The sequence below is a fragment of the Arachis hypogaea genome, chromosome 18, assembly GCF_003086295.3.
Source record: "Arachis hypogaea cultivar Tifrunner chromosome 18, arahy.Tifrunner.gnm2.J5K5, whole genome shotgun sequence".
NCBI lineage: Eukaryota > Viridiplantae > Streptophyta > Magnoliopsida > Fabales > Fabaceae > Arachis > Arachis hypogaea.
Genome location: NC_092053.1, coordinates 30,274,972 through 30,301,249, shown reverse-complemented (window position 1 = coordinate 30,301,249; position 26,278 = coordinate 30,274,972). Strand labels below are relative to the sequence as shown.

Sequence of the window (26,278 nt, the reverse complement as noted above, 5' to 3'; positions counted from 1 at the left end):
CGTGCTGAATTGTTGCGAAACTTGCTTCTATTCTGATTGTATTCCTAACTTGAGCAGGCGGATTCATTGTCCACTGTCTCCCTAGGTCATTCCCCGCTGCCATCGCTGCCAGTTGGTGAGCTAGCTTGTTGCCATCTCTTGGAGTCCAGGTAGCTCCTACATCTGGAGTCTCTTCCAGCAATTGGAGAATGTCACGGAAGATTGCATCCGCTTTCGCTATAGGCATTTTTGACTTGATTGCCTGAATCAGAGGTAAGCAGTCTGTTTCAATTATGCACTTGGGTATTTGTAGATTTTTTATGAGTATGAATGCCTCCCTGTATGCCTGAGCTTCAGCTGTTAATGCTGATATTGTCTTGAATGTTGCTGTAGTCCCTGTGATGACTTTTCCTTGCCAATCCCTGACTACCACTGCTAGAGCAGCCGTACCTGTATCCTTGTGAAAAGCTGCGTCTGTGTTCGCCTTCAACCTATTCCTTGGCGGAGGTCTCCAGGTAATTCTCTTTCTCTCACCTCTCCTTACTGTTTCTGATTTTTTTTCTGTACTGGATTCCTGTGTTGCTTTCTGAAATTATGATGTTAGACACTCTGATTAGATTATTACCTTTAGTGGGCTGATTTTTTATTGTTGGAATATATGCTGATTCCTTGCTTTTCAAATGCACCAACACACACATCCGAGATTGCATAATATATTCGCTTATTCATTCCCTGTTTCACTCCTTATTCTTCTAATTTTATCCATCATCCACTCTCCAAAAGATCTTACATTAGAGGCCGTAGGCACCATTTGAATGCTTGATCCGAACCACACTGCTCTAGTCCACGGACACAATAAAAGTGCATGTTCAATTGTTTCTTCCTCTCTCTGGTATATGCTGCATGTGGGTGTCTTTGTAATTTTCCGCTGATATAGGTTCATATTTACTGGCAGAATTCTATGCACTGCTTTCCATAAAAATATTCTAATCTTTTGAGGCACTGGTAGTTTCCAAATAGCCTCCCAAACCTCCCTCCAATCCTGACTAGTCGAAGCTTTGCAGATTCTTCCCTTTTCCCTTGAGTCTTTCTCTTCCTTCGCTACATGATAACCGGTTTTAACAGAGTACTGCCCATCATTTTTGTATGACCAAACAAAAAAGTCCTTTTGATTGATCATGCTTATGGGGGTTTTAGTTATTAGATCGGCTACATCTCCCGGAAATATGTCCATGATTTTGTTTCTGTCCCAACCCTCCCCTTTTCTTATCAGCTCACTCAATCTTCTAATACCGCGTACTCCGCCTGTCCCTAATTTTCCTGTCCCAGCCACCCAATTATCTTTGCAAATGTCTACCTCCGCTCCATTTCCTATACTCCATCTTCCCTTCCTTCTAAGAAAGTCTCTTCCTTCCAGCAGGCTTTTCCATATCCACGATGCGTTTCTTCCTACTCCCGCCTCCCATAGGCTGCAATTCGGGTAATAAATTGCCTTTAGTGTTCGAACACATATAGCATCCTCCTCCTTTAACAGCCTCCATGCTTGTTTAGCCAAGTGTGCTATGTTTTGACATTCTAAATCCTTGAACCCCAAGCCTCCATTTAATTTTCTCCTTGTCATTTTTGTCCAACTCTTCCAGTGAATGCTTGTTTCCTTTCCATTGTTTCTCTACCAAAATCTGGCTATTGCTGCTTCAATTCTCTTGCAAAAAGATTTAGAAAATTTAATGATATTCATGGCATAGACAGGAATCGCCTGTATTACTGCTTTTATTAAAACCTCCTTTCCGGCTTGATTTAATAGTTTCTCCTTCCATCCTTGCATCTTGTCAAGAATTTTCTCCTGTATCCACTCCAATGCCTTATTCTTGGATCTTCTCCATCTTGCTGGGAGTCCTAGGTATCTTCCCGAATCCTCCCATGAGTTCATTCCAGTGATCTCCTCAATGTTCACCCTCCTTTGTATTGGTACCTGCCTTCCAAAAATCAGCCCGGACTTGTCCGTGTTAATTCTCTGTCCTGATGCCTCTGTATATTTGTTTATAATATGGATAAGTTGATAAATCTCCTCTTCTTGCGCCCCTGCAAAAATAATACAATCGTCAGCGAATAAGAGGTGAGTAATGACTGGTGCTGATGAAGCAAGCCTAATTCCGGAAATGAGATTTTCCCTCTTCGCCTTTTCCATGAGGATAGTAAAACTCTCAGCAGCCAAAATAAATAAATAGGGCAATAGGGATCTCCCTGCCTGAGCCCTCTTTGTGGATAAATCTTGGTTGACAACTTACCATTTATTTTGAATCTATAACTAGCACTTTTCACACAGCTCATCATCAATCTGACCCACTCTTTGCTAAATCCGAATTCTTCCATTACCCTTTGTAGGAAATTCCATTCCAGCCTATCATATACCTTGTTCATATCTAACTTGATGGCCATGTCATTGCTTTCATGATTTCCTTTTCTGTTTAATTAATGAAAATCTTCCTGTACTATTACTATATTATCCTGTATGAGTCTACATTTTACAAAGGCACTTTGAACCGGAGAAATAATAGCATCTAATACTTTTCTTAACCTCCCCACCAAGACCCTCGTAACAATCTTGTACATAAAACTGCAACAGCTTATAGGTCTAAGTTGATTCAGGCTTTCTGGCTGACTCGTTTTAGGTATCAACACAACCGTTGTTTCTCCCAAGTCCCCTGGTAAGCTGCCTTCTCTAAAAATTTGTTTGACTACCCTACACACTTCTTTACTCAAAATATCCCAGTGTTGTTGAAAAAATAATCCATTTAATCCATCTAGGCTTGGAGCTTTTAAACCCCTCAAGCTAAACACCGCTTCTTTAATTTTCTCATCCATGATGTTTGCCATTAACTCCTCATTCATCTCTCTTGTAACTCTCTTAGGAATTTCTGTTACGCACTCTTCTAGGTTCCTATCTCCTTCCGAAGTAAAGAGCTTAGTGAAATGTCTTTCTACCAATCTCATAATATTAGCTTCCCCCTGTATCCACTTTCCAGTCTCATCTCTCAATTTGTCAATTCTATTCCTAATTCTTCTCTGAATAGTTGTTGCATGAAAGAAGGCTATATTTTTATCACCCCACTTTAACTATTTCAGCCTTGATCTTTGCCCCCAATATTTCTCTTCTTGTTTCCAAAGCTCTGATATTTGGTTTTTCAAATCTCTTTCCCTTCTCTGCTCCTCTTCCGTCATACCAGCCTCTTGAATTAGATGTAGCTCTCTTTTCTTCCTTTCTATTTCTTTATCTGCTCTCTTGACTTTCCTGCTATTCCATTTCATCAGCTCTTTTTTGCATCTGATCCTCTTTTTTGTGAATTGATTCCAGCAATTTTCATTTCCTTCATCCATTTGCCAGCTCCTCTTGATCACCTATTTGCACTCCTCATGTTCTGCCCAATAGGCCTCAAATCTAAACTCCTTTTTCATCCCAACTCGCTGCTGTGTATATAAAATTAAGGCACAATGATCTGAACTCACAGCCGGAGAGGCTCTTAATGTGACATCCTGGTATATTTGCAGCCACTTCCAATTCACTAACACTCTATCTAATCTTTCCCTAGTGATAACGTTCTTTCTAAGATTACTAAACCATGTATATTTACTGCCTTTAAGATCAACATCTATTAAACCATTATCATCTACAAACTTTCTGAAAGTTTCTAAATAAATTCTTGGTTGTGGATGAATGCCAAATAAGCTTGAGGTACATCCTTACACATGTTGCTTACCGTAAGCTCCTACAACAGTTTCCTTCGCTTTTGGAAAACTGGATTCCCGTACACGAAAACTCCCTGCCAATTTAAATCGTTGTTAATATTAATATTTGCTTTAATGTAATTATCACACCACTCGTAAACCTGAATATTAATATTAGAATTCCATAACAAACAAAGACCACCGGACAAGTCCCGGGGTTCCACGGAAAACATATAGTCAAAATTAACCTTTCTTCTTACCCTATTCATTTTTTCTTTGCTAGCCCTAGTTTCCATTAAGTACACTATTAGCGGCTTTGCTTTTTTACATAGTTTGTATAACTCAGAAATTGTCGGGGCAGCCGCTATTCCCCGACAATTCCAGCTGATAATACTCATGACTGAGGTTGGGGCATGTTAAGGCCCGCCTCCTCAGCCATTTGTATTCCCCTACTCTGACTAGACACTTGCACGGCTAACTCATACTCCCCTGTATTCAGTGCTGTATTGCCATTCCTCATTTTCTTGTGCTCCTTGTCCTCTAGTTCCTCCTTCCCGTCCTTGTATGTAAGCATTGGCACGTTCCAGTTCTCACGTTTCCTTTTCAAGCTCAACTTTAGTTCCAATTTCTTGGCTAGCTGTAATTCCCAGTCTGCATGTACTTCGGTTGTATTGTCCTCATTTTCATCACTTGCTAGTTCCACATAGTAGATATTTTCACCCAAATTAGCCCTCTGACTGACTAATTCAAGCTCCCTGTTCTGTGCCTCCTTGGATGGTTTGTTCAGTTCTTCATCTTCCTTTCCTCTTTCCACCACTTCCTGGTTAATCTTGCTCTCCATTCTGCCTTCACCTACCTGTTTATCCTTCTTCCTTGCTAATATGAGCCTTTTTAATTCCTGGCCTATAGTTTCTTTTTCTCTCCTATCCTCCTGGCCCAACTTCCAATCTTTAAGTTTATAGCTGTTAACCTCCATTCTTCTCTTGGATATTTACTCAGCCCACATCCTTCAATGTCCCTTACTTGCACATGATCTTCACCTAAGTTGGGCCCAATATTTTTTCTTGGTCCATTTCCATTTAATTCCTGAGCCTCTTTCCCCTTATCCCCCTTCTGGACCTTTTTTATGTTGGCCCATTCCATATTTCTTTCTCTTATCTCCTTAATAAAATTTTTGAATTTAAAGGCTACACCTAGGTCAAACTGCATATCCCTGTCATCCTGAAATTCAGGGATTTTCGAAGCTTCCTCTACCTGCTCTTTTGCGTCTAGCATCTCTTTCTCTCTCCTTGTTAGGTTTTCCCGTACGCTTTCTTCTCTGATTTTCTGCTGCGGTACCTGCTCAGCCCTTGTCCTGCTCTCCTCAGCGCTCTATTCATCACTACTCTCTCATCCAGTTCCCAGTTGCTCACGCGCCTGCTCCTCCCCTGCATCTTTTCCTCCGTGTTGTCTTGAACTTCCTCCTCTCATGGTTGCACCTGGTCGAATCTGAGTTACTCCCAAATAAATGTTTAATGTTATATTTATATTATAATCAAGTACAGTCCAAATTATAGCATAAAATTCACTTATCATCAAACGTACGCGTATTTAAGGAAATAATTAAACTCAAGAATTCAAATAAAAATCAAAGCCATGCTATAATCAATTTATAAAAGCATACAGAGAAGTAGTAGAATATATGATACTGCAGAGTAATAGAGAACAACAAAAATTTTGGAGAGCATGAAAACGGTAAATAGAGGCAATAGGAGAGTAATGGTAAATCTGAATTGAATGTATTGAATATGTGTGTTTGTTCACACAGAACTCATCCAATTTATAATAGAGGCTAAGCTTAACTAATTCCCTAACTCATAGCTAAAGATAACAAACTTAGCTACACTCAAGATTGGACTTGGTCAATTCTTGATCACTTTGACTCAGTCTTTTGGAGATAAATCTTAGTTGCTCACTTTTTACACACTTGTTTAACTTGTCTATTTACAAGGATGATAGTTTTTTAGTATCTTTGTCCTCCTGATTCTTGCTTCATTGGAATGAGAGCATACAATTCTTTTTTTTTTTTTCTTTCTTTTCTTTTGATGACCACTTCTTTTGGGCTTCTTTTAGTTATCTTCCTTGATTTTTTCCGTTTTTTTCATTGATTTTGTAATATTTGAAGGTCAAGATTTCTGTTCAATAAATAATACATTATTGATTGAAACTAATAAAACTTCAAAATGTAGAAGGAAACTTAATATCAAAAAGTCTTAAATTATAAACTTATAAATTCATAAACACCAAGCACCCTTTAGGTTATCAAACTCTTGTGGCATCAATAATAACTACAAAAATCAAATTTGATAATCGAAATATCCATATAGTAGAACTGATTCACCTATCACAAAAATGAAAGTTAAAAAATGAAAAATCAGAGTGAAATATTTTATTGTCATCAACCTCTAACTTGATCTTACTTCATCTTTCTCAGCAACACACAAATTCACAAAACTAAGAAGCTAAACTAAAAGAGAAAAATTTGATGCCCAATTTAAAAGCTTTCTGCATCGAAACTTGGGCAAGTACCATCTTGTATCCAAAGTATGACACATTCTAGGAACCTCAAAAAATCATTTTTAAGGTATGCCCTGGTCTTGTTAATCATGCTTTACAAGCATAAAGCATGTTACTCATAAAACTCTCTTGTATTTCACTAGTAATAAATTAAGAATCAAACAAAAGATCAAAAATCAAATACATACATAAACACATTCAAGGCTCAATAGAATAAGAATAGAGGCAGATTCAACAATTTTTTTTCCCTGGAAAGAACACATTTACGTATGGCCATATTTCATTTACACTATAAACGAGATAAAACACGTGTCATAGCGCGTTTATAAATGTGATATGGGAGATAAGTGCGTAAACGAGATAAGACTTAATGTGAAAAAAGTGTAAATTGTCTACAAAATGCATATATAAGTAATTATAATATTTATTTATTTATTTAAAAAAAATCCTAATTTTATAATATGATATTAGAATTTTTATAAAAAAATATATAGTATTCAACTCTTGCTATTCTTATTATAAATAGATTGCATTTGGGATTAGGAGTTTTAAAACAAGTCGAATTCACTTAATTGAACTTCAAACTGTCAAAAAAGATTATTCCGACTGATATTTTAAACCTATCAAACTAAAAAAATCACCAAATTTGCACTCCTAAACTTGTGGGCTTTCACCAAACTTTTACGGAAACCATTCAGATTAAAACGTCTAAAACGTCTTTTTTAAAGATATTTTTTAGTAATTAAAATTTAACACATATAATCGATTAAATCGTGTTATTTTTGTTAAAATTAGGTCAAACAAATTAATTTGACCGAAAAAATGGTGAATCAAATCTTGAACTGGTCTAAATTAATATTATTTTTTTATAGAAAATAATTACAATACCCTTATTATAGAAAATAACTAAAATACTCCTATTATATATATTAATTTTGAGATTCATAAATTCTAGTCATTTACTTCTTGCCATCATAGGTTAGGATTTAGAGTTTTCAAAAAAAAAAATATATATATAGAATAGGGGTATTTTAGTTATTTTCTATAAAAAGTGTATTATAATCATTTTCTATAAAAAATAAATTTAGACCGATTCAAGATTTGATTCACCATCTTTTCGATCAAATTAATTTGTCTGACCTAATTTGACAAAAATAATATGGTTTAATCGGTTATATATACTTAAATTTTAATTATTAAAAAAACATCTTTAAAAAAAGACATTTTAAACGTGTTTATCTGAGTGGCTCCCAACTTTTACATGCAACTATTTGTTCCTACGTTGACATATATAATTTGGTTAGACGACAAAGAACAACAACATAACTCCACATTACTTCCATTGAGGGCAACATTCTTCTGACTGAACAGGAACCAAATACCATGCCACCAACAACAAACAAATTAAATATTGTAAATATACATGGTTCCTTAGGAACTTGCCACTATGTGTTGACAATAATAATGTAATGCGAAGTTTGATCATGAGTAGTAGAGAAAGAAAGGTACGCAAAAGATCCTTCCTACATGAAAACCTAGATTCACTATAAGACTCAAGGCCAATGAGATGCTTCTTGAATACTACTATATAATGCCAAACTTGGTGTTCCATTTTTATAGGTTATGCATCCCAAATGGCAGTCACTACCACAAGTGCATGGAGGTGCCGTCTCTGCCACTCATATCTATCACCATCACCACCACCATCATATCCCTAATTAATTCCCTATAGCTATACATAACAGCAATATAGCTGCTATCAAAAGCACCATCTATATATCTCTCTTTATTCAAATAATAATAATAATAATAATATTCAGATTTGATTATTATAGTGATACAATGTAAAACTAAAGAATCTTAAAATATGAATTTAATTTTAATATACTATCAATGTAAAATAATTTTAAATGTAAATTTAATTATGTAATATTATATATATATCAGTAAAAATAATTATTTTTATATTAACTACGTGTATAATTATCTAAAAATATAAATATAATTAAATAATTATATATAAAAAATGCTTTTTATACTGTTGATGTATTAAAACTAAACTCTTACAATATTTGTGTTTTTAATATAAGATTTCTAAAATTATATTGTTATATTATACCAACGAAAATAAATACCGTTGCTAGTATACAATACGTAAATAGATTTTTATATTAGATATATTTACCTTTAATTTATTGATATAGTATATGTACTAATAATTAAATACAAGCAATAGTAAGAATTATAATGGTTATTACCAACGAACTATTACCATATTTGTGTTTGACAAAAAAGACAAATGATAAAGCCTCAAGGTTGATATATGCATATGGACTTGTGTGAGTTGGCAAATATAATATGAACATTGATGTGTGCAACTTGATTGCAGTCTTATCCATCAAATTGAACTAACCTTGAATGGTTCAGTAGTTATCTATGGGAATTTGACTTGTTAATTGATGGCAGGTTGAAAAGCCTTTTGACATTATTATTGATGCTGTTTCCATCAATAAAACAAGCTAAGGCTTAGGATGATACTAAATGTGTGTGTCACAAACAAATTAAAATGGAAGTATTCAATGCCTGGTTCGGTTAAATATAAAAAGTCTGCAGGGTGATTTGATTTGGTGGGGGGCTGCCACTGTAAATCACAGCTTAAAATCATTACTTTGAAGGAATCCAAACCGAAAGAAAAGAAAAGAAAAGAAAAGGAAAATTGATTTAAACTATTTTTAACTTCAAAGTAATAAGCTATGATTCGAACTACTTTACTCTTTACATGTATAATATTTGATTGGATTAGTTTTCTTAGGGATTCTACTACCAGAAAAATGGATTAGTTTTTTCAACTCTAGTGAATGACTATTATTCCAGCGCCAGTGTACAATATGTTAGTATATTCTTTGACAAATACTACGATATAGAAGATAAATTTCTTCTACACCTATAAAAACATACGTACCATTCCATCATAAAAATAAGTTTTTTGTCTAAGTCAAATCCAAACATAAACTCAAGACGACAATCTCTTCAGTGCCAGTAGATACATAAGTCGCTATTAGTCCTATGAGTAGGCAGATAATTAAAAGGTATAATTAAACTATATTAAATTCTGATCTTAATAGTAAGTTACTAAAGTGGGTTGGGTTTTATGTGGTAGTAAATATTAATTTTTGTTTCTTGGGCCTTGAAAATTACGTAAACCTTTAATGAATCATAGATGACCTTGTCATGTATTAAAGCTGAAATTTATTCTTTCATTCAACAACCCTAGTAAAATAAGGAGGTTTTGTATGCATAAGTAACTGACAGAAATATATAGGATTGATTTGTAAGTTTAGTGACACCAAATTAAGGCAGAATGTTTAGAATTAAGGTTGCAGTTTGTTTATAATTTTATGCATGAGGTTTTATAATTGCATAACAAATTAGGCTTATTTAATTTTTTCACTATAAAAAAAAATGCTGAATACTATCGGATTTACTGTTGAAATTAGCGTTGAATGTTTGCAGCGAATTTACCAGTAGATATGACAATAAATTCGTCGGATAAAAAAGTTACCGTCGGATTAAATTTTTCAACGGTAAATCTGTCAATAATATTTGGAGGAAAAAAAAGAAAAATCGACGCGATCATTATTGTCGGAATTACCAGTGGATTTATCCACCGGTAAAGCTCAATTAATGGAACACTGTGTTCTGATCATACACAATGCATTATCCTCGAATTTATTCGCCGGTAAATTCGACGGTAAACTTGATCTAAATTAAAAATGCACGGCCCTTTCCCCTCACTTTCGAGAACACTCTTATCTCTCTCCCATTCTCCTCTTTCTTCTCTCTCCACTGCAATTACCTCTGGCAGCCCCTCCGGCCATTCGTCACCAGTGCTGCCCACCTTTATTCTCCTCCAAAGCCTGCATCAATACAAGTCGTCTGTATCGTGTTTCGTTGCCTCAAACAGAGTTGCTCCACCTGTCTCTGCCACAGTTGGAAGAACTACCACTGTCACTCCCTCTGTCGCCGGAGTTGTGTCTCTTCTCCATCGTCTAGGTAGGTTGCTCTCATTCCTCTCCCTATTTCATCTTGTTTTCATTTTTTTAATAAAAAGTCCTAACCCTTTTTTGCCCTCTCCAACGGTGCATCTCATTCCTCTCCCAGAGGTTGAAGCTACGAGTTCTTTTATTTGCCACTCTATGAGCTCTGCCGTTGCCTTGTGGTCGTCTTCTGCCTCTCGTTGCTGTCGCTTTCAGACATGCTCGCCTCCAACTCCATTCCTTCTGGCATTCAGGTATAGTGTGCGACTCTGTTACTCAATTCAGTTCTTTAGCATCTCATCGCTAATTGTTCTTCTTCAATCTTTGTTAGTTATTTTTCTTGTTGCTGATTCTTTTTGTTAATTGTTATGTTGTTGTTGCATAGATGTTTAGTTCTTGTAGTTAATAAATTTATTTGTTGTTATTATTCTTGATTACTTAAATTTTTTGCTAATAATTGTTCAGTTCTCATAGTTATTGTTATTATGGTTCTTGTTGATTTATTAGTAATTGTTGCTGTTGCTGTCATTGTTTTTGTTGATTTGTTAATTTTTTTTGCTAATAATTATTCAACTCTTTAATATCTTTGCTTTAAGCCTTGTTTTGTGTGTCTCCATTGTATTTGAAAACGTGTCGTTGAGGTACGTTCCTGTGTCGTTTAACTAAGTAATTGGTGCCACAACACTTTTTTTACTGTCATTTTTGCTTACTTAATGGTGTTTAAGAGGAAGGCATGACTCACATATCTCACACTTGTTCCGGTTGTCACTGGTGTTATCATTGCCAGCGAGGTAAGTAAGTAAACAAAAGGTTTGAATGAAAGCATAAGAATTTCTATGCTGTACACCCCTTTCCTGGGATTGTAGTTCAATTGGTCAGAGCACCGCTCTGTCAAGGCGGAAGCATCCGGCTATTCCTTTTTTTATTCTTCCAAATCAAATCCCCTAAGTCATGAATGGTTAATTGTCTTATGACTCATAAATTTACTCATAAATCTGATAGAAAATTTTTTTTAACAACTTTTAACTTCAACAAAGTTGTGAGTTTTAAGTTACTAGGATTTTAGTGCATTGTGATTGATCTCTTGATTTGTTAATTGGAATAGCATTATAGCAAGATACAGGAAATACTTGGAATTTAGTTTCTTTATGCTTTATTTTAAAAAATTATTTTATCAAGGATAATTGAACTAAATTTGATTAGGAAAAAAAAAGAAAATGCCAAAATTAGCAACGAGATTCACAGCTTGATTGCTTTCTATACTCACCACACCATGAAGAAAATTTCGTGCCCTAAGTTATTCAAGCTATGATGTTGATTGTTTGATGAACTAGGAGGGATTAAGAGAGGGAGAAGAATAAGTTGTTCTCATTTTGAAAAGAATGAAAAATCTCTTAAAAAATATTTGTTAAGTTATTACTCCTTATATACTATGTACTCCCACTATATAAAAAAAAGTACAAGTAAAAAAATAATCTAGGTAACATATTCTAAATTTTGCCGTTTATATAAAAATAAGTGTTCTTTAACAATTAAAGAGTTGTTTAACGTTTCCACAAAAAAAGAGTTGTTTATCAACTCTTATCATTTAAAAAAGATCATGTTCAAGTCCCAATTTTCAAATGTTGAGAGAAAAGTAGAGTGAATTTCATACACACTAAATTCTTTAACAATATCACTTGTTGTCATAATTGTTAGAACTGAACTGGTGATCGAATCGATCAAGCTACTGGTTTACTGGTTTATCGGTTCAACTGATAAATTATTAGTTGAACCGATAAAATCGGTCTCACGTAAATAAAAATTATAAAATAATAAAAACTTAAAATTAAAATTTAAAATATATATCTTCACTAACATTTTATGAAGAATCAACTCTCAAATTCTAAAAATAACTAATAGAAAAATACAAAATTTGTCAATACTACTACAATAGTATCTTAATTTGACACAATAAGAGTAACAATTAATTCACAAAACCTATCATCTAACTATAATATCAGTAGATTTTAACACTAGCATCAAAACAAATAATCTTAATCACAATACTAGTATTGAATAGATCAAGCAAATTAATAAACTTTTAGTGAAATTTATATTAATAATGGTAGATAATTAAAATATAATTAATTTGAAAAATAGAAAATAAAAAATAAAATTAAATTAGATATTTATAAAATTATGTAATTGAATGTATACTATATAATTATTATTTGTCATATGTAATAGTAAGAAGCATGATGACTGAGTGGTAAGGGAGAGAGGCTACAATACCAAGGTTCGAAATCTTGGTTTGAACCTTGGTTTTAGCATTTTGGAAAATTTTCACAACAGATCAGTTTGCACCGGTTCTCACCAGTTTTGATCGATTTTCTTCGGTTCTCACTGGTTTTGACCGGTTCTCTTTCTTGAACGGTCCAAAGAGTAAACTGAACCGGCTTAGGATTCGGTTCAACAATTTTTCAGTCGAACCGATTGGTCCAGTTCAATTTTTATAATTATGTTTGTTGTAGAACTCTTTCATTGTCAAGTAGTACTTCTGCTAAATTTATTGCAGTATGTATTTCGCTATTGTCATGCAATGATTTTAGGTCCACAAAAATAAATAAATAAATAAATGTGATAAGACAAGAACAAATGAGGAAGGGAATATATCTTCTAAATATCTTTTCTATTTTTTAATTAATCTTACTAAAATATGATTTTACATCATACAAGATTTAATAAACATCCATTCTTAAATAAAGTATCACTTAAATAAAGTGTGTGTATATACTATCAATGGTATAACAGTAGTTTAATATAACAGTTAATATTTATTAAACATTTTAAAATGATTAGTGTAACATAGATTCACTTATTATATACATATCGTACTAGAAGTCTCTGATACGGGTTGTGAGATGGATCGGAAACTTACGAGTCGAGGCAGTTGTCGGATTGTTTGATTGGAGCGACGGGAGTGGGTGCCTGCAAAGACACTCTGACGCCTAGGTCAGAATAGATCTAAGAAGTATATATGAGTGGAATGAATAACATACCTGAAAAGGCCTCTAGCTCTCGTTTATATAACTAGTGGTAGTTATCTCATCTTATCTGGCTAAGATAAAGGAGGTATTTGAATTCAAATGTTGGTTAGAGATTGTAGAGCCGGTTTGGGCTGTTAAAAGGAGGCCAAAACCCAAGTAACCGAATCAGAGGCCGTTTCAGTGTGGGACCTGGGACCCAAGACCCGGGTCCATAACAGTTGTCCCTCGGAGCGAGAGAGTGAGCATGCTCGGTCCCATCGCTGGAGATTGGTGTTTGCATGATTTTATTTCGTCTGGTTCTGGTGGGTTGACGGTAGTGCCTTCTCTTTTTTAGGTATTGCCCGGCGGAGAAGTGAGGGTGTTGGGGCTCACATGGTCCCGGCTGATGGTGTTACTCGAGCGTATTACTGGGTAACCTCTGATTATGGGGAACACCATCTCGGGTGACGGAGGCGGATCTCCAGTGGCTTCGCGATTAAGGGGCGATCTGTGGGTGTAGGTGTATGAGTCGATGTTCACGTGGCTGGGGATGCGGCTCCCATTTTTGGAATTCGTCCAGGCGCTGCTAAATCATTGTTCTATGGCATCGTCTCAGCTGCACCCTAATAGCTGGGCTGCCATTCGGACCTTCGTGTTGGTTGGCAAGTACTTGGAGCTTCCGGTGTGGGTTAATATCTTTTTATTTTACTTTTTGTGTACCTTACCGACCAAGGAGGAAAAACACAAAAAATGATATGTGTTATTTGGCCCAGCCTAACCGATGTATATTTGCCTTTTTTGAGGACTCTTTTCACGGGTCCAAGAGGGAGAATTTTAAGGTGCGTCTTGCTCGAGAGCACCACCCTTTTTGGTTGACCTTGGAGCGAGAATGTTGGTTCGCGACGTATTGGAATTTTGGCATTGGGGCATCGTACTTGACGCCAATTACCTATGATGCGTTGTCTCTGGAAAATAAGAACATCGCCAATGCTCACTGGTTGATATTCAGAGAGCGTCTGTTGAATTCCTGGGACGCCATGGGTGATCCGGCAACATGCCGAACTTACATCGGTTTGTGTTTTAGCTGCTTTCATTCTTGGTAGTTTTGTTTTCTGAGTTTGAGACTTATGCTGCACTTTTCTTTTGTATTTTTTAGTTTAAATAGCCAGTGGGTTGACGAATTTGGCGAGGTTGAAGGCTGCCATCGCCCAGGAGGAGGGTAAGGGTTTGCCGTTGATGCCTCGGTATTGTCCTCAAGCGGATTCCTGGACTGTGTCACAGGAGTTAGTTTCGGTCGGGCGGGTGGTGTCGCTTCACCGAGGCCTGCTGCTGCCAAGGTCAAGGATGAGGTCATGGTGGTTTCACATGAGGCGGCCGGGAAGTGGAGGAGGACTATGGAGGGGAGTAGCGGAGGAAACGTAGAGGAGGAGGGGACAGTGCCTTCTATGATAGACTAGAATTTTGATGCTCCGGCCTTCATAGATTAGCATCTCCTTCCTATACGAAGGAGTTTTTTCATGATTGTGACGTCGCCGGTCAGGCAAATTCGGTGTACCGGATCTTCCTCCGCTCTGCCGTTATTGTCCAAAAGGCAGAATCGGTGCTTGCCCAGGTGGTACTACTAGATGAGAAGCTTTGCCAATCTCAGGCTGATGTTGGGAAGCTGAAAGAGAAGTTAAAGGTGGCAGAGACGGCTCATCTGAAAGCTGTCAAGGACGCCAAGGATGCTGGGGTCGAGCTCCTCTTTCTCTTTGAGGTCGAGACTTCACTGCTTACTCAGCTGGCAGGCGAACAGAAGCGGTCTTCAGACGCTGAGTCGTTGCCTCCGAGCTTGCCGAGGCAGAGGCTATTCAGGCAGAGGTGGTAAAGCTGAAGAAAGAAAAGGGAACTTTTCTAGAGGATGTTAAGGGCGCAATTTCGGCTGCCGAGGAAAGAATGAGGGCCCAGGCTCTAGTCCTTTCTCCGGGTGTGGACGTAGCCATGATGGAAGCGTTCAAGACCATCAAGGATGGTCAGATTGTAGATCTTGAGTGAATTCCCTTTGTAATTTTTCTTAAGTTTGTAGGTCGTTTCTTGCCATAATACTTTGTTTGTATGTAAGCCATTTTTTCGGCCGCTACTTTTACTCGTTTATTTTGAAGTTAATTAGGCCATTCTCTCAGTTTTAAGAGTGCGTTGTGGCCTCTTGGTGGGCCATTTGCGTATCGTTGGCCTCTTGGTTGATCGTGTTAGACACTTGCTTAATTATGGATATCTGTGTATTTTGGCCTCGAGGGTGATCGGTCCCCGGGGTTAGCCCGTTTGGTTCATGTCGTCGGATGAGACAATGTGTTTGGAAGAAAAAATGTGAATTTTATTTAAAGTGTGGGCCTCGTTAAAACCTCCCGGTGTAGGTAGGAAAGAGTGCCCAGTAAAGAAACAATAAGATGGTAACAACTTAAAATGAAGGAAATGATAAAAATAATAAAAAATAAAAAATGGAAAGAAAATGTGAATGACCTTGATCTCGTCGTTTGAGAGGATGCTTCTACGTGTAGTAGCGCTGCAAGTTGGTGGCATTCTAAGATCTCGGGAGTTCGGTCCTGTCTAATCGTTCGAGTTTGTATGCTTCTTTCCCGATTACTGCTTTGATCCGGTAGGGAACCTCCCAATTGGGCGTGAGCTTCGCTTCTCCGGGAGTAGGGGGACCGATGTCGTTTCGCCGTAAGACGAGTTCTCCAGCCCCGAAGTCTTGTCGCACCGTAGATGTGCTATACTCCTGACCTCGTTCGTGAGTTCCCGCTCTGATCCCTCATCGTGTCCTTCCACGGTTCTTCGTGGACTGGGTTCTCCAGCTTCTACCAGAGCTATGGCTTTTAGGCCTATGTTAGCCAAAAGAGGATATCTTCGGTCGAGGTTTGGGGGGAGGTCCATTACGACCAGAGGACGGATCTGAGCTCGTTAGCCCATAATCCTTTGGCCTCGTCAAGTGCTTCTTGATTCCTTTCACTATTATTTTGTTGGTCCCTTCTACTTGCCCGTTTGTCTGTGGATACTCTACCGAACTGAACCATTGGGAGATGCCGAGTCCTTCCAGAAATTCTTTGAACTGTTTGTCCACGAATTAGGTCCCGTTGTCCAAGATTACGATCTCTGGGATTCTAAATCGGGTTATAACATGTCTCCAAAAGAACTTCTGGCATTGGGTGGCCGTGATGGAGGCCAAGGGCTCGGTCTCAATCCACTTAGTGTAGTAGTCGATGGCAACGATGAGATATCGGAGCTGCCCAAGAGCCATGGAGAAGGGACCAACAAAGTCAATTCTCCAGGTTCTGAAAGGCCGATCTGTCATTATGACGCTCAGTTGATGAGGGTAGGCCTGGTGGAAGTCAATGTGAATTTGGCACTTGTCGCAATTTTTGACAAGTTGAAGGGAATCTTTAATAATGGAAGGCCAAAAGTACCATATTCAGATAACCTTTTGGGTCAGGGTCTTCCACCCGACATGGTGGCTACAACATCCTTCATGGATTTCAATGCATTTAAAGAGGGGTGGGTTAAGAGAGTCCACGCTTGTATAATTGTCCCTCTATTGTGGCATAGTCTGCAGGTTCCTACTATATGCATTTTCCTTCCTTGGGATCCTCGGGTAATGTTCTGTTTGTGAGGTATTGAAGGATTGGGAAGGTCTAAGAGTGTTGGCTCGTGATGGGGAGGTCGATTGAGGTCATGACCGAGACGGATGGTGTCCTAATGACCTCCTGGACTAGTGATCGGTTTTCCGAGACTGGTTTGGTACTTGCTAGTTTCGAGAGTAATTTGGATTGTAATAGGGTGGGATTGGAAGTATTGTCTGAGGCGTTAGGAGGCTGTAAGTAGTGCGAAAGTGAGTTTTTCGAGTTGGGAGTAGCGTGTTTTGCACTTTGGAAGACCTTGCTTATGAAGTATATGAGACTTTGTACTTTTTTGCTCGTCTTCTTGGACGAGCGTTGTGGCTAGTGCTTCCTCTGTTATGGACAAATAGAGGTAAAGTGTCTCTCCCGTTCTGGGTCTGGAGAGTATGGCGGTTCTGCCAACACTTTTTTAAAGTGTTGGAAGGCTATTTCGCACTCGGATTCCCATTTAAAGTTTATACCTTTTTCCATAAGTTTGAAGAAAGCGATTGGCCTTCTAGGCCAAGGCTCCGAGGAAGCGGGAAAGGGCGGCTAATCGACGGTAAGCCTTTGGACGTCCTTGAAACTTGCTGGGCTACTCATCTCAAAAATGGCCTTGCATTTTTTTGGGTTTACCTCTACTCCTCGTTGAGTGATCATGAAGCCTAGGAACTTTCTGACTTCCATCCCAAAAACATACTTCATCGAGTTAAGGCGCATTCGGTGCTTCCTTAAGGTGTCCAGTACGAGTTCAAGGTCATTGATGAGCTCTTCGCTAGTTTGGGTTTTGGCAAGCATGTCATCGATGTGGATCTCCAGCTTGGTTTTGGAGAGGTCTCTAAAGATTTTGGTGTTGAACCTCTGGTAGGTGGGCTCGACGTTTTTTAACCCGAATGGCATGACCTTGTAGCAGTACACTCCATCGGTGGTTACAAAGGCAGTTTTCTCCTCGTCAGGCCAATACATAGGTATTTGATTGTACCTGGAGTAGGCATTCATGAAGATGAGGTATTGATGTCCCGAGACGATGTCAACTACTCCATCAATGTTTAGTAGGGTAAAGGTGTCTTTAGGATAGACTTTGTTCAAGTCCGTGTAATCAACGTACATTCACCATTTGCCGTTTGCCTTCTTGACTAGTACGACGTTGGCAAACCAGGTAGTGTAAGGGAGTTCCCAGATAAAACCTGCTTTGATCAGGGCTTTGACTTGTTTTCTGACTTTGGATGCTTGGTCGGGTGACATTTTCCTTCTTCTTTAAGCTACTGGTTTGGCTTTCGGTCTACGGCCAAAAGGTGGGGCATTAGATTAGGGTCTATGCCCGACATGTCGGTCGGCGTGAAATTCCTTCGGTTCTGGTTCTGGTCGGAGCTGGCCTCTTGGTTTGCATCGAGGTCGGCGAGAAAGATGCTTGCCATGTCTCGTGATCTCTTGCGGAGGGCCAGGTTGGTATTATCGCATCCGTTGTGATTTTTTGGTCCTCGTGTATTATTCCTATGGTGCCGTTGTTGGCCTAGAACTTCATGATTAGGAACTTGGTAAAGATGACAGCAAATAGGTAGTTGATTGTCTTTCTTCCGAGGATGATGTTGTAGGCGGTAGAATCCGTGAGGACCACGAACTCAGAGAGGATGGTCTTCCTTTGGCTTCCGATTCGGATGATTAGTGGTAGCACTATGGAACCGTCTGGTTTAAGGAAGTTGTCTCCAAGTCCAATCATCCCATTTAGGTGGGTTTGTAGATTTTTGTTCGGGAGACCCAGCTCGTCAAAGGCTCCTCTAAAGTGAATGTTGGAATCAGCCCCGATGTGGACCAGTATTCTTTCCACCAGTTCGGTTCCAACCTTTGCAGAGACGACGAATGGGGCATCTTCTGCCAAGTTGCCATATTGGCAGTCATCAGGGGAGAATGTGATCGTCGTTGGAGCTAAGGAGATTGGTGCTTGATATCTTATGGCTAGGACTTTGAGATCTTTTTTAGTGCTGATTTTGACCTTTCCGGCGATGATATTTACGATTATGGTGAGGTCGGTTTCCAGACTTTCTTTGGGTGCTTGTCATATTGCCCTTGGGTTGCGTCCTTCACATTCTAGTGATTTTTATCTTTCAGTTCTCCTAGGTTCTCGGATGATTTTGGCAAACTCGGGGAGTTTGCCGTCTCGGATGGCTTGTTCGAGGGCATTTTTCAGGTTGAAGCAGTCCTGGGTTTTATATCTGTATCCTTGGTAGTAATCATAGTATAGGCTTTTGTTGCCGCCTGTCCATTCCTTCAGTTGTCATGCCTTTGGAAGGATGCCTTGTTTCGCTATTTGTTGGTAGATTTCTGTGATGGGAGCGAGTAGAGGTGTAGTTCGTGAACTTCCCTACCTTGGATGGTCAGTTGGGGGCAGCGGGTCTGGGGTGTTCTTTCGGTAGTGGGATACTACGAGGTTCCGTGTTGTCGTGCTGTCGTTTATTGGTGGCTGCGACTTGGCTTACCTCTTCGTCGTTTATGTATTCTTTCGTGACGGTTTGGATTTCGTGCATGGTCCAAACTACCTTGGTGGTGAGGTGCTTTTGAAAGTCTTCATTCATGAGGACATTGGTCAGACAAAGACTAGCTACTGAATCCATGAGACTATCGACCGTTAGACACTCATCGTTGAACCTGTCGAGCTATTTCCTCATGGATTTGTCTTGTCTTTGGGTGATTTCGAGCTGATCGGGTGCTTTACTTTGGTGATTCCGGTGGTGAACTAGGCCATAAAATTTTTGGAGACATCGTCGAAAATGGCTATGGAATTGTTCAGGAGGCCGTTGAACCATTTGATTGCAAGGCCAGCTACTGTTACCGGAAAAGCCCTGCATCGGACCGCATCGGCAGTTCCTTCTAGGTTCATCCTGGCCTCGAAGGCCATCAGGTGTTCCTGGAGATCCTTGGTGCTATCCTTCATGTCGGTGGATTTGTCAAAACCTTTGGGGAGTTTGGCTTTCAAGATTTTCTCGGTGAATGGGGTAGCTCCCATTACCACTTTCTCACTTCTTATTCGCTTGGCCTCCCGATGGTGCCTTCAGTCATCCTCGTTGCGTTGGCATTTCAGATCCTTGGATTTACTCCTATTGCATTGTTTCCCGTGTCATTCATCGGGTGACCGATCATTTCTAGCTTCACGATGCAACTGGGTTCTGGAAGTTGCATGGTTTGCTTGTTTGGGATGGTATCACTCCTTGGAAGTAACTCAGCCCTCGAGGTTTTGCACTCTAAGGCAAAACTCTTGGATTATCTGGATTACTTTTTCTCCCAAGTCGTCAGGTGCTCAAGCTTTAGTGGGCGGCTAGTTGTCCTCCTTTGGGTGCCGCTGCACCAGGGTTGGTTGGCAGTGCATGGTGCTTGTTATCCTTCCGTGGGTAGGAGGAATGCTATCCTAGAGCTCTGGTGTTGGGCTTCGCGGGTCTGAGTCGCGGTGATGGCTTGAGGATTGCTCCTCAAGATTCTCCGTCATGCCGCCACGATTTGGCAGCTTCCCACAGACGGCACCAATATACTAGAAGTCTCTGGTACGGGTTGTGAGATGTATCGGGGACTTGCGAGTCGAGGCGGTTGTTGGATTGTCTGATTGGAGCGACCGGGAGTGGGTACCTGCAAAGACACTCTGACACCCAAGTTAGAATAGATCTAAGAGGTATATGTGAGTGGAATGAATAACTTACCTGAGGGGCCTTTGGCTGCCCTTTATATAGCTGGTGATAGTTATCTCATTTTATCTTATCTGACTAATATAAGGGGGTATTTGAATTCGAATTTTGGTTAGAGATTGTAGGCCGTTAAAAGGAGGCCAAATTCCGGGTAACCGGGTCGAAGGCCGTTCCGGTGTGGAACCCAAAAACCGGATCCGTAACACATATAAGTATTATGATTATGATATGTAACAGAAAAAGATAGTTACCATATGATTAAGGATTAAAGAAAGTTACGGCATTTGATAAGCTCCTCCTCCTCAAGACGATGGCGCTTAGCTCTAGCAGCAACCTTAATGCTGAACATCTCACCGACGAGAAGGTCCCAACAAAAGATCTAAGAGAGGCTATTCATCATATCATTGACTTCATCGGGATGTCAACAAGAGTCCTCAATGTGAACTCTAGCTCCGCCATCTTCTCCCCTTTAGTTTTTCTGCTCTAGATCAAAATAATTTTTGTGGTTTATTTCTCTTCTTTCGTGGTGACTTCTTTTGTTGTGATAATAGTTCTTTTATACGGGCGTTATTATTTTGGTAGGATGGTTTATACAGGTCTGAAAGCAAGATCCTACGAGAAAAATTTGTTCATGGAAATTTTTTGCAAATTTGAAAAGCATTAAGATTTATTCGAAGAATAAAAAAAAGATATCCTACTATAGCACAGTACATCTGTTAAATTTAGAAATGAAATATATTTGAATTTATTTATGTTTCTACTTGTTAAGATTTTTTAAAATTGATATTGCGCTTCCTATCAAATATTGGTTCAACGTAAAGAATATTTAATTTTTTGTTAAATATAATTTTTTTGTTGTGATCTATAAGTGTTGTTTGATATTTTTATGAATAAAAATTTTATTTCTTTTTAAATAAAAGGTTGCATACATTAACAAAACTGGAATGATATTGGAAAAATTATAATAATAGTTTGTGTTTTAAATGTTAGTTTCAAGTGACTTTTATTAATATATAAAAATATACATTTTAAAATAAAAAAATGCTATTTTTACAATTGAGTTTTACAACTCTTCGAAAACTTTACTAGAGTCTACACTCTACATAACTTTATTATGCATGTTTGCATGGGTCCGTATAAATTACACGTTTTCCACCTATGCAAAAATCCGCTTAAATAGCACTGCAAGTTAAGTGGTTAACATGCCCTTGTTAATTTGAAATCCTAGAGACCTAGACCAACAAATGTATGTAGGTTGGTTGTGTTATGAGGGGATCGTGTAAACATTACACTATGCAAAATGTAAAATCATAAGGATCATGTAAGTTTGAGGACAATGAACTATAGAGAAGATACAAGATTCTTAATCATGGTTGTGTTTGGTTGGAGAGAAATAGACTAAAATATGGATACAATAGTATATGTTTGTTGTTTATTTGCTGAGACATAAATTTTTTATAGACATAATAGTAGACAAATACATACGAAATGCATGTTTTCGGCGTCCTATTTTTAATTTGTGGCACTGAGATACATTGCATAAAACACAAAATTCGACTCTTTTATCCTTAACTATTTCTAAAATTACCCATTTTGTCTTTTTTTTTTTTACACTTTATGTTCCTCCATTCTCCCTTTTTTCTCCTCCATCTTTTCTCTACTATTGCTCTTCTCTCCTGTTTCTTCCATAGTTCTGAAAACCAAACCAGATTGACCAGTTCAATCAGATTAACAGAAAATCGGTCACCAAGCCAATCCGGTTAAGCCTATAAACTGCCTGGTAAAAAAGGTTACAAAATTGGTTGAACCGGTGATTAACTGGTAAACTGGCAAAATCGGCCGGTTTTTTGGAATGTTTCCAGTTCGAAAATAAACCCTCTAAAAAGGCGCCATTTTATCTTTAGAAAAAAAAAAGAAAAACGGCAAAACTGAAAATCCTAAATCAATCCATTTCGTGTTTTATCCTTGTAACCCATTTTCACAAACTCATCTCCTCTCCTCTCTTCTTTGAAACTGAACTATAGAAGCCACCGCAACCCCCAATCGTACAGCCATCGCATCCCGCAACCACCGCATCCCACAGCTACCGCAACGATAGTTTTGACCACCGCAGCCCCCACAGCCCCCAGTGTGTCATTGTCATCGCCGAGCTCGCGTTCTCTGTGTTTGCCGGTGTCGTGTCCTCTATCGTCGCAGTCGCTTGCCTTCCTCCTCGCCACCAGTAAGCACTGATTAGCCATCTCCTCGGCGTCTGCTTGCTGGTTTAGTGTTTAGGTGTTTAGCAATTGATTTTGATAACATTTGTTAATTGTTAGTAATTAATTTGCTTATTAGTTAGATTTTCTGAGGTTATTGTTTGCTGGTTTAGTAATTGTTTGCTGAGGTTATTGATTTATTTGTTATTTCTGATTTTTTGTTCTTGATTTTTTTTGCTGAGGTTATTGTTTGCTAGTTTAGTAATTATTTGATGAGGTTATTATTTTTGTTGGTTTAGTAAGTGTTTGTTGAGGTTATTGATTTATTCTTATTTCTGTTCATGAATTTTTTGCTGAGGCTATTGTTAGCTGGTTTACTAATTGTTTGCTGAGGTTATTGATTTTTCCTGGTTTAGTAATTGTTTGCTTAGGTTATTGACTTATTTGTTATTTCTGTTCATGATTTTTTTTGCGGTTATTGATTTATTTGTTATTTCTATTCATAATTCTTTTCACAGATGGAACAATCACAAAGTAATCCACAGCCACAAGATAATACTGTTCAAGAATCCCAAACTAGTTCTTTTAGAGGTAAATCTGATCCATCTTGGTAATATTTTACAGTGAAGTATGACAAAAATAACAAGACTCAATATACATGTATTTTCTGCTTGAATACTTACAATGGAGGGGGGATATATAGAATAAAATATCACCTTACAAAAATTCCTGGACAAATTAAAGTTAGTAACAAAGTGACTGAAGATGTTGAACTTCAATTCAAAAGGCTCTTGGAGGCAAACAAAAAAAAATAAGGCCGAAAAAAGAAAATTTGCAGGTGATTGTTTTGATGTGAAAATACAAGCGCAAGAAGAGTGTGAATCGTCTAATCCTGTACAACCTCCAGCTCCTGCAACAATGGGAGATAAAGGAAAGAGAAGAGCTATTACTGCTACTCCAATTGGAAGTTATTTTAAGGGAAGGACTACGTCAGGCTCTTAACCGACTTTCAAAAGTGTCTTGGCCAGTAAACAAGTTGTGTACAAGGTTAAGTTGGGGCTTGCAAAAAGCATCATTGATGCACGTATTCTATTCAATGCAATTCAATCACCTTACTTTCAACCTGCCTTGGATGGTATTGCTATAATTGGACCTGATTTCAATGGACCGTCATATGATGAAATGATAGTTCATTTGTTGGCCGATCTTAAGAAAGAGTGTCAGTTGCTTGTTGAAAGCTATAAGAGCTCTTGGAAAAGCACTGATTGTACACTGATGGCAGATGGCTGGACTAATCAAAGGCAACGTACGTTAATTAATTTTTTAGTTTATTGTCCTGCTGGTATGTCATTTGTTAAGTCTGTTGATGCTTTTAAAATGATAAAAACTACCGATACCTTGTTTAAATTGTTTGCTGAAGTTATTGAGTGAGTTGGGTCTAGTAACATTGTGCATGTGGTTACTGATAATGTTGCGAATTCTGTATCTGTTAGAAACTCATTCATGAAAAGTATCCAAACATTTTTTGGTCTCCTTGTGCCGCTCATTACATCAATCTTATTTTGAAAGACATAGCAAGTATTTCTCACATAGTTTACATTGCCTCTCGTGCTTTAAAAGTGAATGTGTTTGTTTACAATCATATGATTTTCTTGTCATGGCTTAGAAAAAGACCAAGTTGGAAAGAAATTGTTTAACTAAGAGTTACACGTTTTGCCACTATTTTCATTACTTTAAAAAGTATATATGATCATAAAGAAGATTTGCAAGCATTGATGGTGGACAAATATTTCACTTCTCATAAATTATCCAAGAGTGTCAATGGGAAGATGGTTAGCTCAATTATCTTGGATAGTAAATTTTGGCAAGATTGTGTTACTACTGTGAAAATTGTTGGTCCTCTTATTAAGTTATTGAGGGTTATTGATGCTGATGAGAAACCTTCTCTCGGATACGTGTATGAAGGCATGCAAAGAGCCAAAAGTGCTATCAAGACAACGTTTAGAAATAGAAAAACTGCATACACACTTTATACAAGTATCTTGAAAATGCGGTGGGATAAGCATTTGAAGCGTGATCTCCATGCAGCAGCTTACTTTTTGAATCCAGCTTTCTTCTATAGTGAGGGTTTTGTTGAGAAGGTAAATATCTTGAGGTCTTTACTTGATTTATTTGATATTGACACACTTTGCGATGACTCAGTTACCACAATGCAAGAGATATAGTTGTATCGAGATCGAAAAGAAAGTTTTGGAAGGGAAAGTGCTTTGAGAGCGATAAAGAGACTTGAACCTGGTAAGTTATTTTATTTCTATGTTCAATTTACTTTGAAGGTTTTTTAAATATTGAATGATAATTGATGTTTGATTTTCATATCCTGGTAGGTGAATGCTGGAGGCTACCTGGTGGGAGTGCTCCTTGCAAAAAATGGCTATTCATCTTCTTCATCAAACATCTTCTTCATCCGATCTGGATGTGAGAGAAACTGGAGCCTCTTTGAATAAATCCATTCAAAGAGGAGAAACTGATTAGAGCATCAAAGGCTAAGTGACATTGTTTATATGACTTATAATCTACACCTTTAATCTAGGTTACATCATAAGAAGAAGAAGTATGATCCAATTGATATTCAAAGCATTGACACAGTAGACTTTTGGATAATGACAGATGAAGATGATCCTGAGTTTACTAATGGAGACATTAAAGGCATTGAAAGTTTAAAATACACAGATAATGCTATGCCTTCATATCCTAAAGGTGAGTGAAATAGCAAAACTTGTTTCATTCACTAAAGATATATGTTTAAAATACACATTGATTTTTTTTCTTAGTTTTTTATTTTATTTTATTAGATGGAGGAGATTTGGAAGTTGGTGTGAATATGCCTGATGTTGTCACTAATTCTTCAAATACGGCTTCTTTTGGTGGTACTTCTGAAGATGGTGGCTTTAGATTACCTGTTTATGATAGAGATATTTGAACAGTTAATGATAATTATGATTTGTGATGAGTTGCACCTTTGATTAGTTGAAAACTTGTTTGCTAATGTTTCTTTTGATAATAGAACATTATGTGTTTGTCATTATGTGTATTTTGGTTGCTTTTAGTTATGAACTTTGATGTTTGAAGTTGTTTGTGAACTTCTAATATTAAATTATGGATAATTTATTATGTGAAATTGTGAAATTTTGAATTTTATTAAGTTAGAAATTGTTGAATTTATATATTTAAAATTATATATAGGTTTTTAATAATTTTATTTAATATTTAATTAAACCGGTTGAATTCCGGTCAAACCAATGAGCAATTGAACCAGTGACTTTACTGGTTTATTGGCCGGTCCGTTTCTCGCAACCTTGGTTTCTTCTGCCAACACCAATGCCACTACGTCCTATTCTCTTCGTCATCCCTGTCTTACCTGTTCAAATCTATCACTTTGCTCCACCGTTGTCCAGATCTAGCTCCATTGGC

The 26,278-nt window shown here is 37.8% G+C and overlaps 2 protein-coding genes across 2 annotated transcripts; one reads left to right on the top strand and one right to left on the bottom strand.

Annotated features, from left to right (window-relative positions):
- Nucleotides 1–1,648: 1,648 nt before the first annotated feature.
- Nucleotides 1,649–3,974, bottom strand: LOC112769858 (uncharacterized). The gene is made up of 3 exons (XM_025814314.1): nucleotides 3,899–3,974; nucleotides 3,738–3,800; nucleotides 1,649–2,061 (listed from the first exon to the last, which is right to left on the bottom strand). The coding sequence occupies exons 1-3, from the start codon at nucleotides 3,972–3,974 to the stop codon at nucleotides 1,649–1,651; spliced, it is 552 nt and encodes a 183-aa protein (XP_025670099.1).
- Nucleotides 3,975–24,582: 20,608 nt separating this feature from the next.
- On the top strand, nucleotides 24,583–25,787 carry LOC112769857 (uncharacterized). Its single transcript, XM_025814313.1, has 5 exons — nucleotides 24,583–24,948; nucleotides 25,033–25,102; nucleotides 25,192–25,282; nucleotides 25,398–25,564; nucleotides 25,660–25,787. The coding sequence occupies exons 1-5, from the start codon at nucleotides 24,583–24,585 to the stop codon at nucleotides 25,785–25,787; spliced, it is 822 nt and encodes a 273-aa protein (XP_025670098.1).
- Nucleotides 25,788–26,278: the final 491 nt, after the last annotated feature.

Bases quoted from the DNA above. Each gene is read 5' to 3' on its own strand.
- LOC112769858 (XM_025814314.1), bottom strand. From the start codon at position 3,974: ATGAATAGGGTAAGAAGAAAGGTTAATTTTGACTATATGTTTTCCGTG. The intron at 3,801-3,898 runs GTTTGTTATGGA...TTAAATTGGCAG, and splicing joins GGACTTGTCCGGTGGTCTTT to GGAGTTTTCGTGTACGGGAA. The intron at 2,062-3,737 runs GTAAGCAACATG...TTATTTTTGCAG, and splicing joins AACTGTTGTAGGAGCTTACG to GGGCGCAAGAAGAGGAGATT.
- LOC112769857 (XM_025814313.1), top strand. From the start codon at position 24,583: ATGGTGGACAAATATTTCACTTCTCATAAATTATCCAAGAGTGTCAAT. The intron at 25,283-25,397 runs GTGAGAGAAACT...CCTTTAATCTAG, and splicing joins CTTCTTCATCCGATCTGGAT to GTTACATCATAAGAAGAAGA. The intron at 25,565-25,659 runs GTGAGTGAAATA...TTATTTTATTAG, and splicing joins TATGCCTTCATATCCTAAAG to ATGGAGGAGATTTGGAAGTT.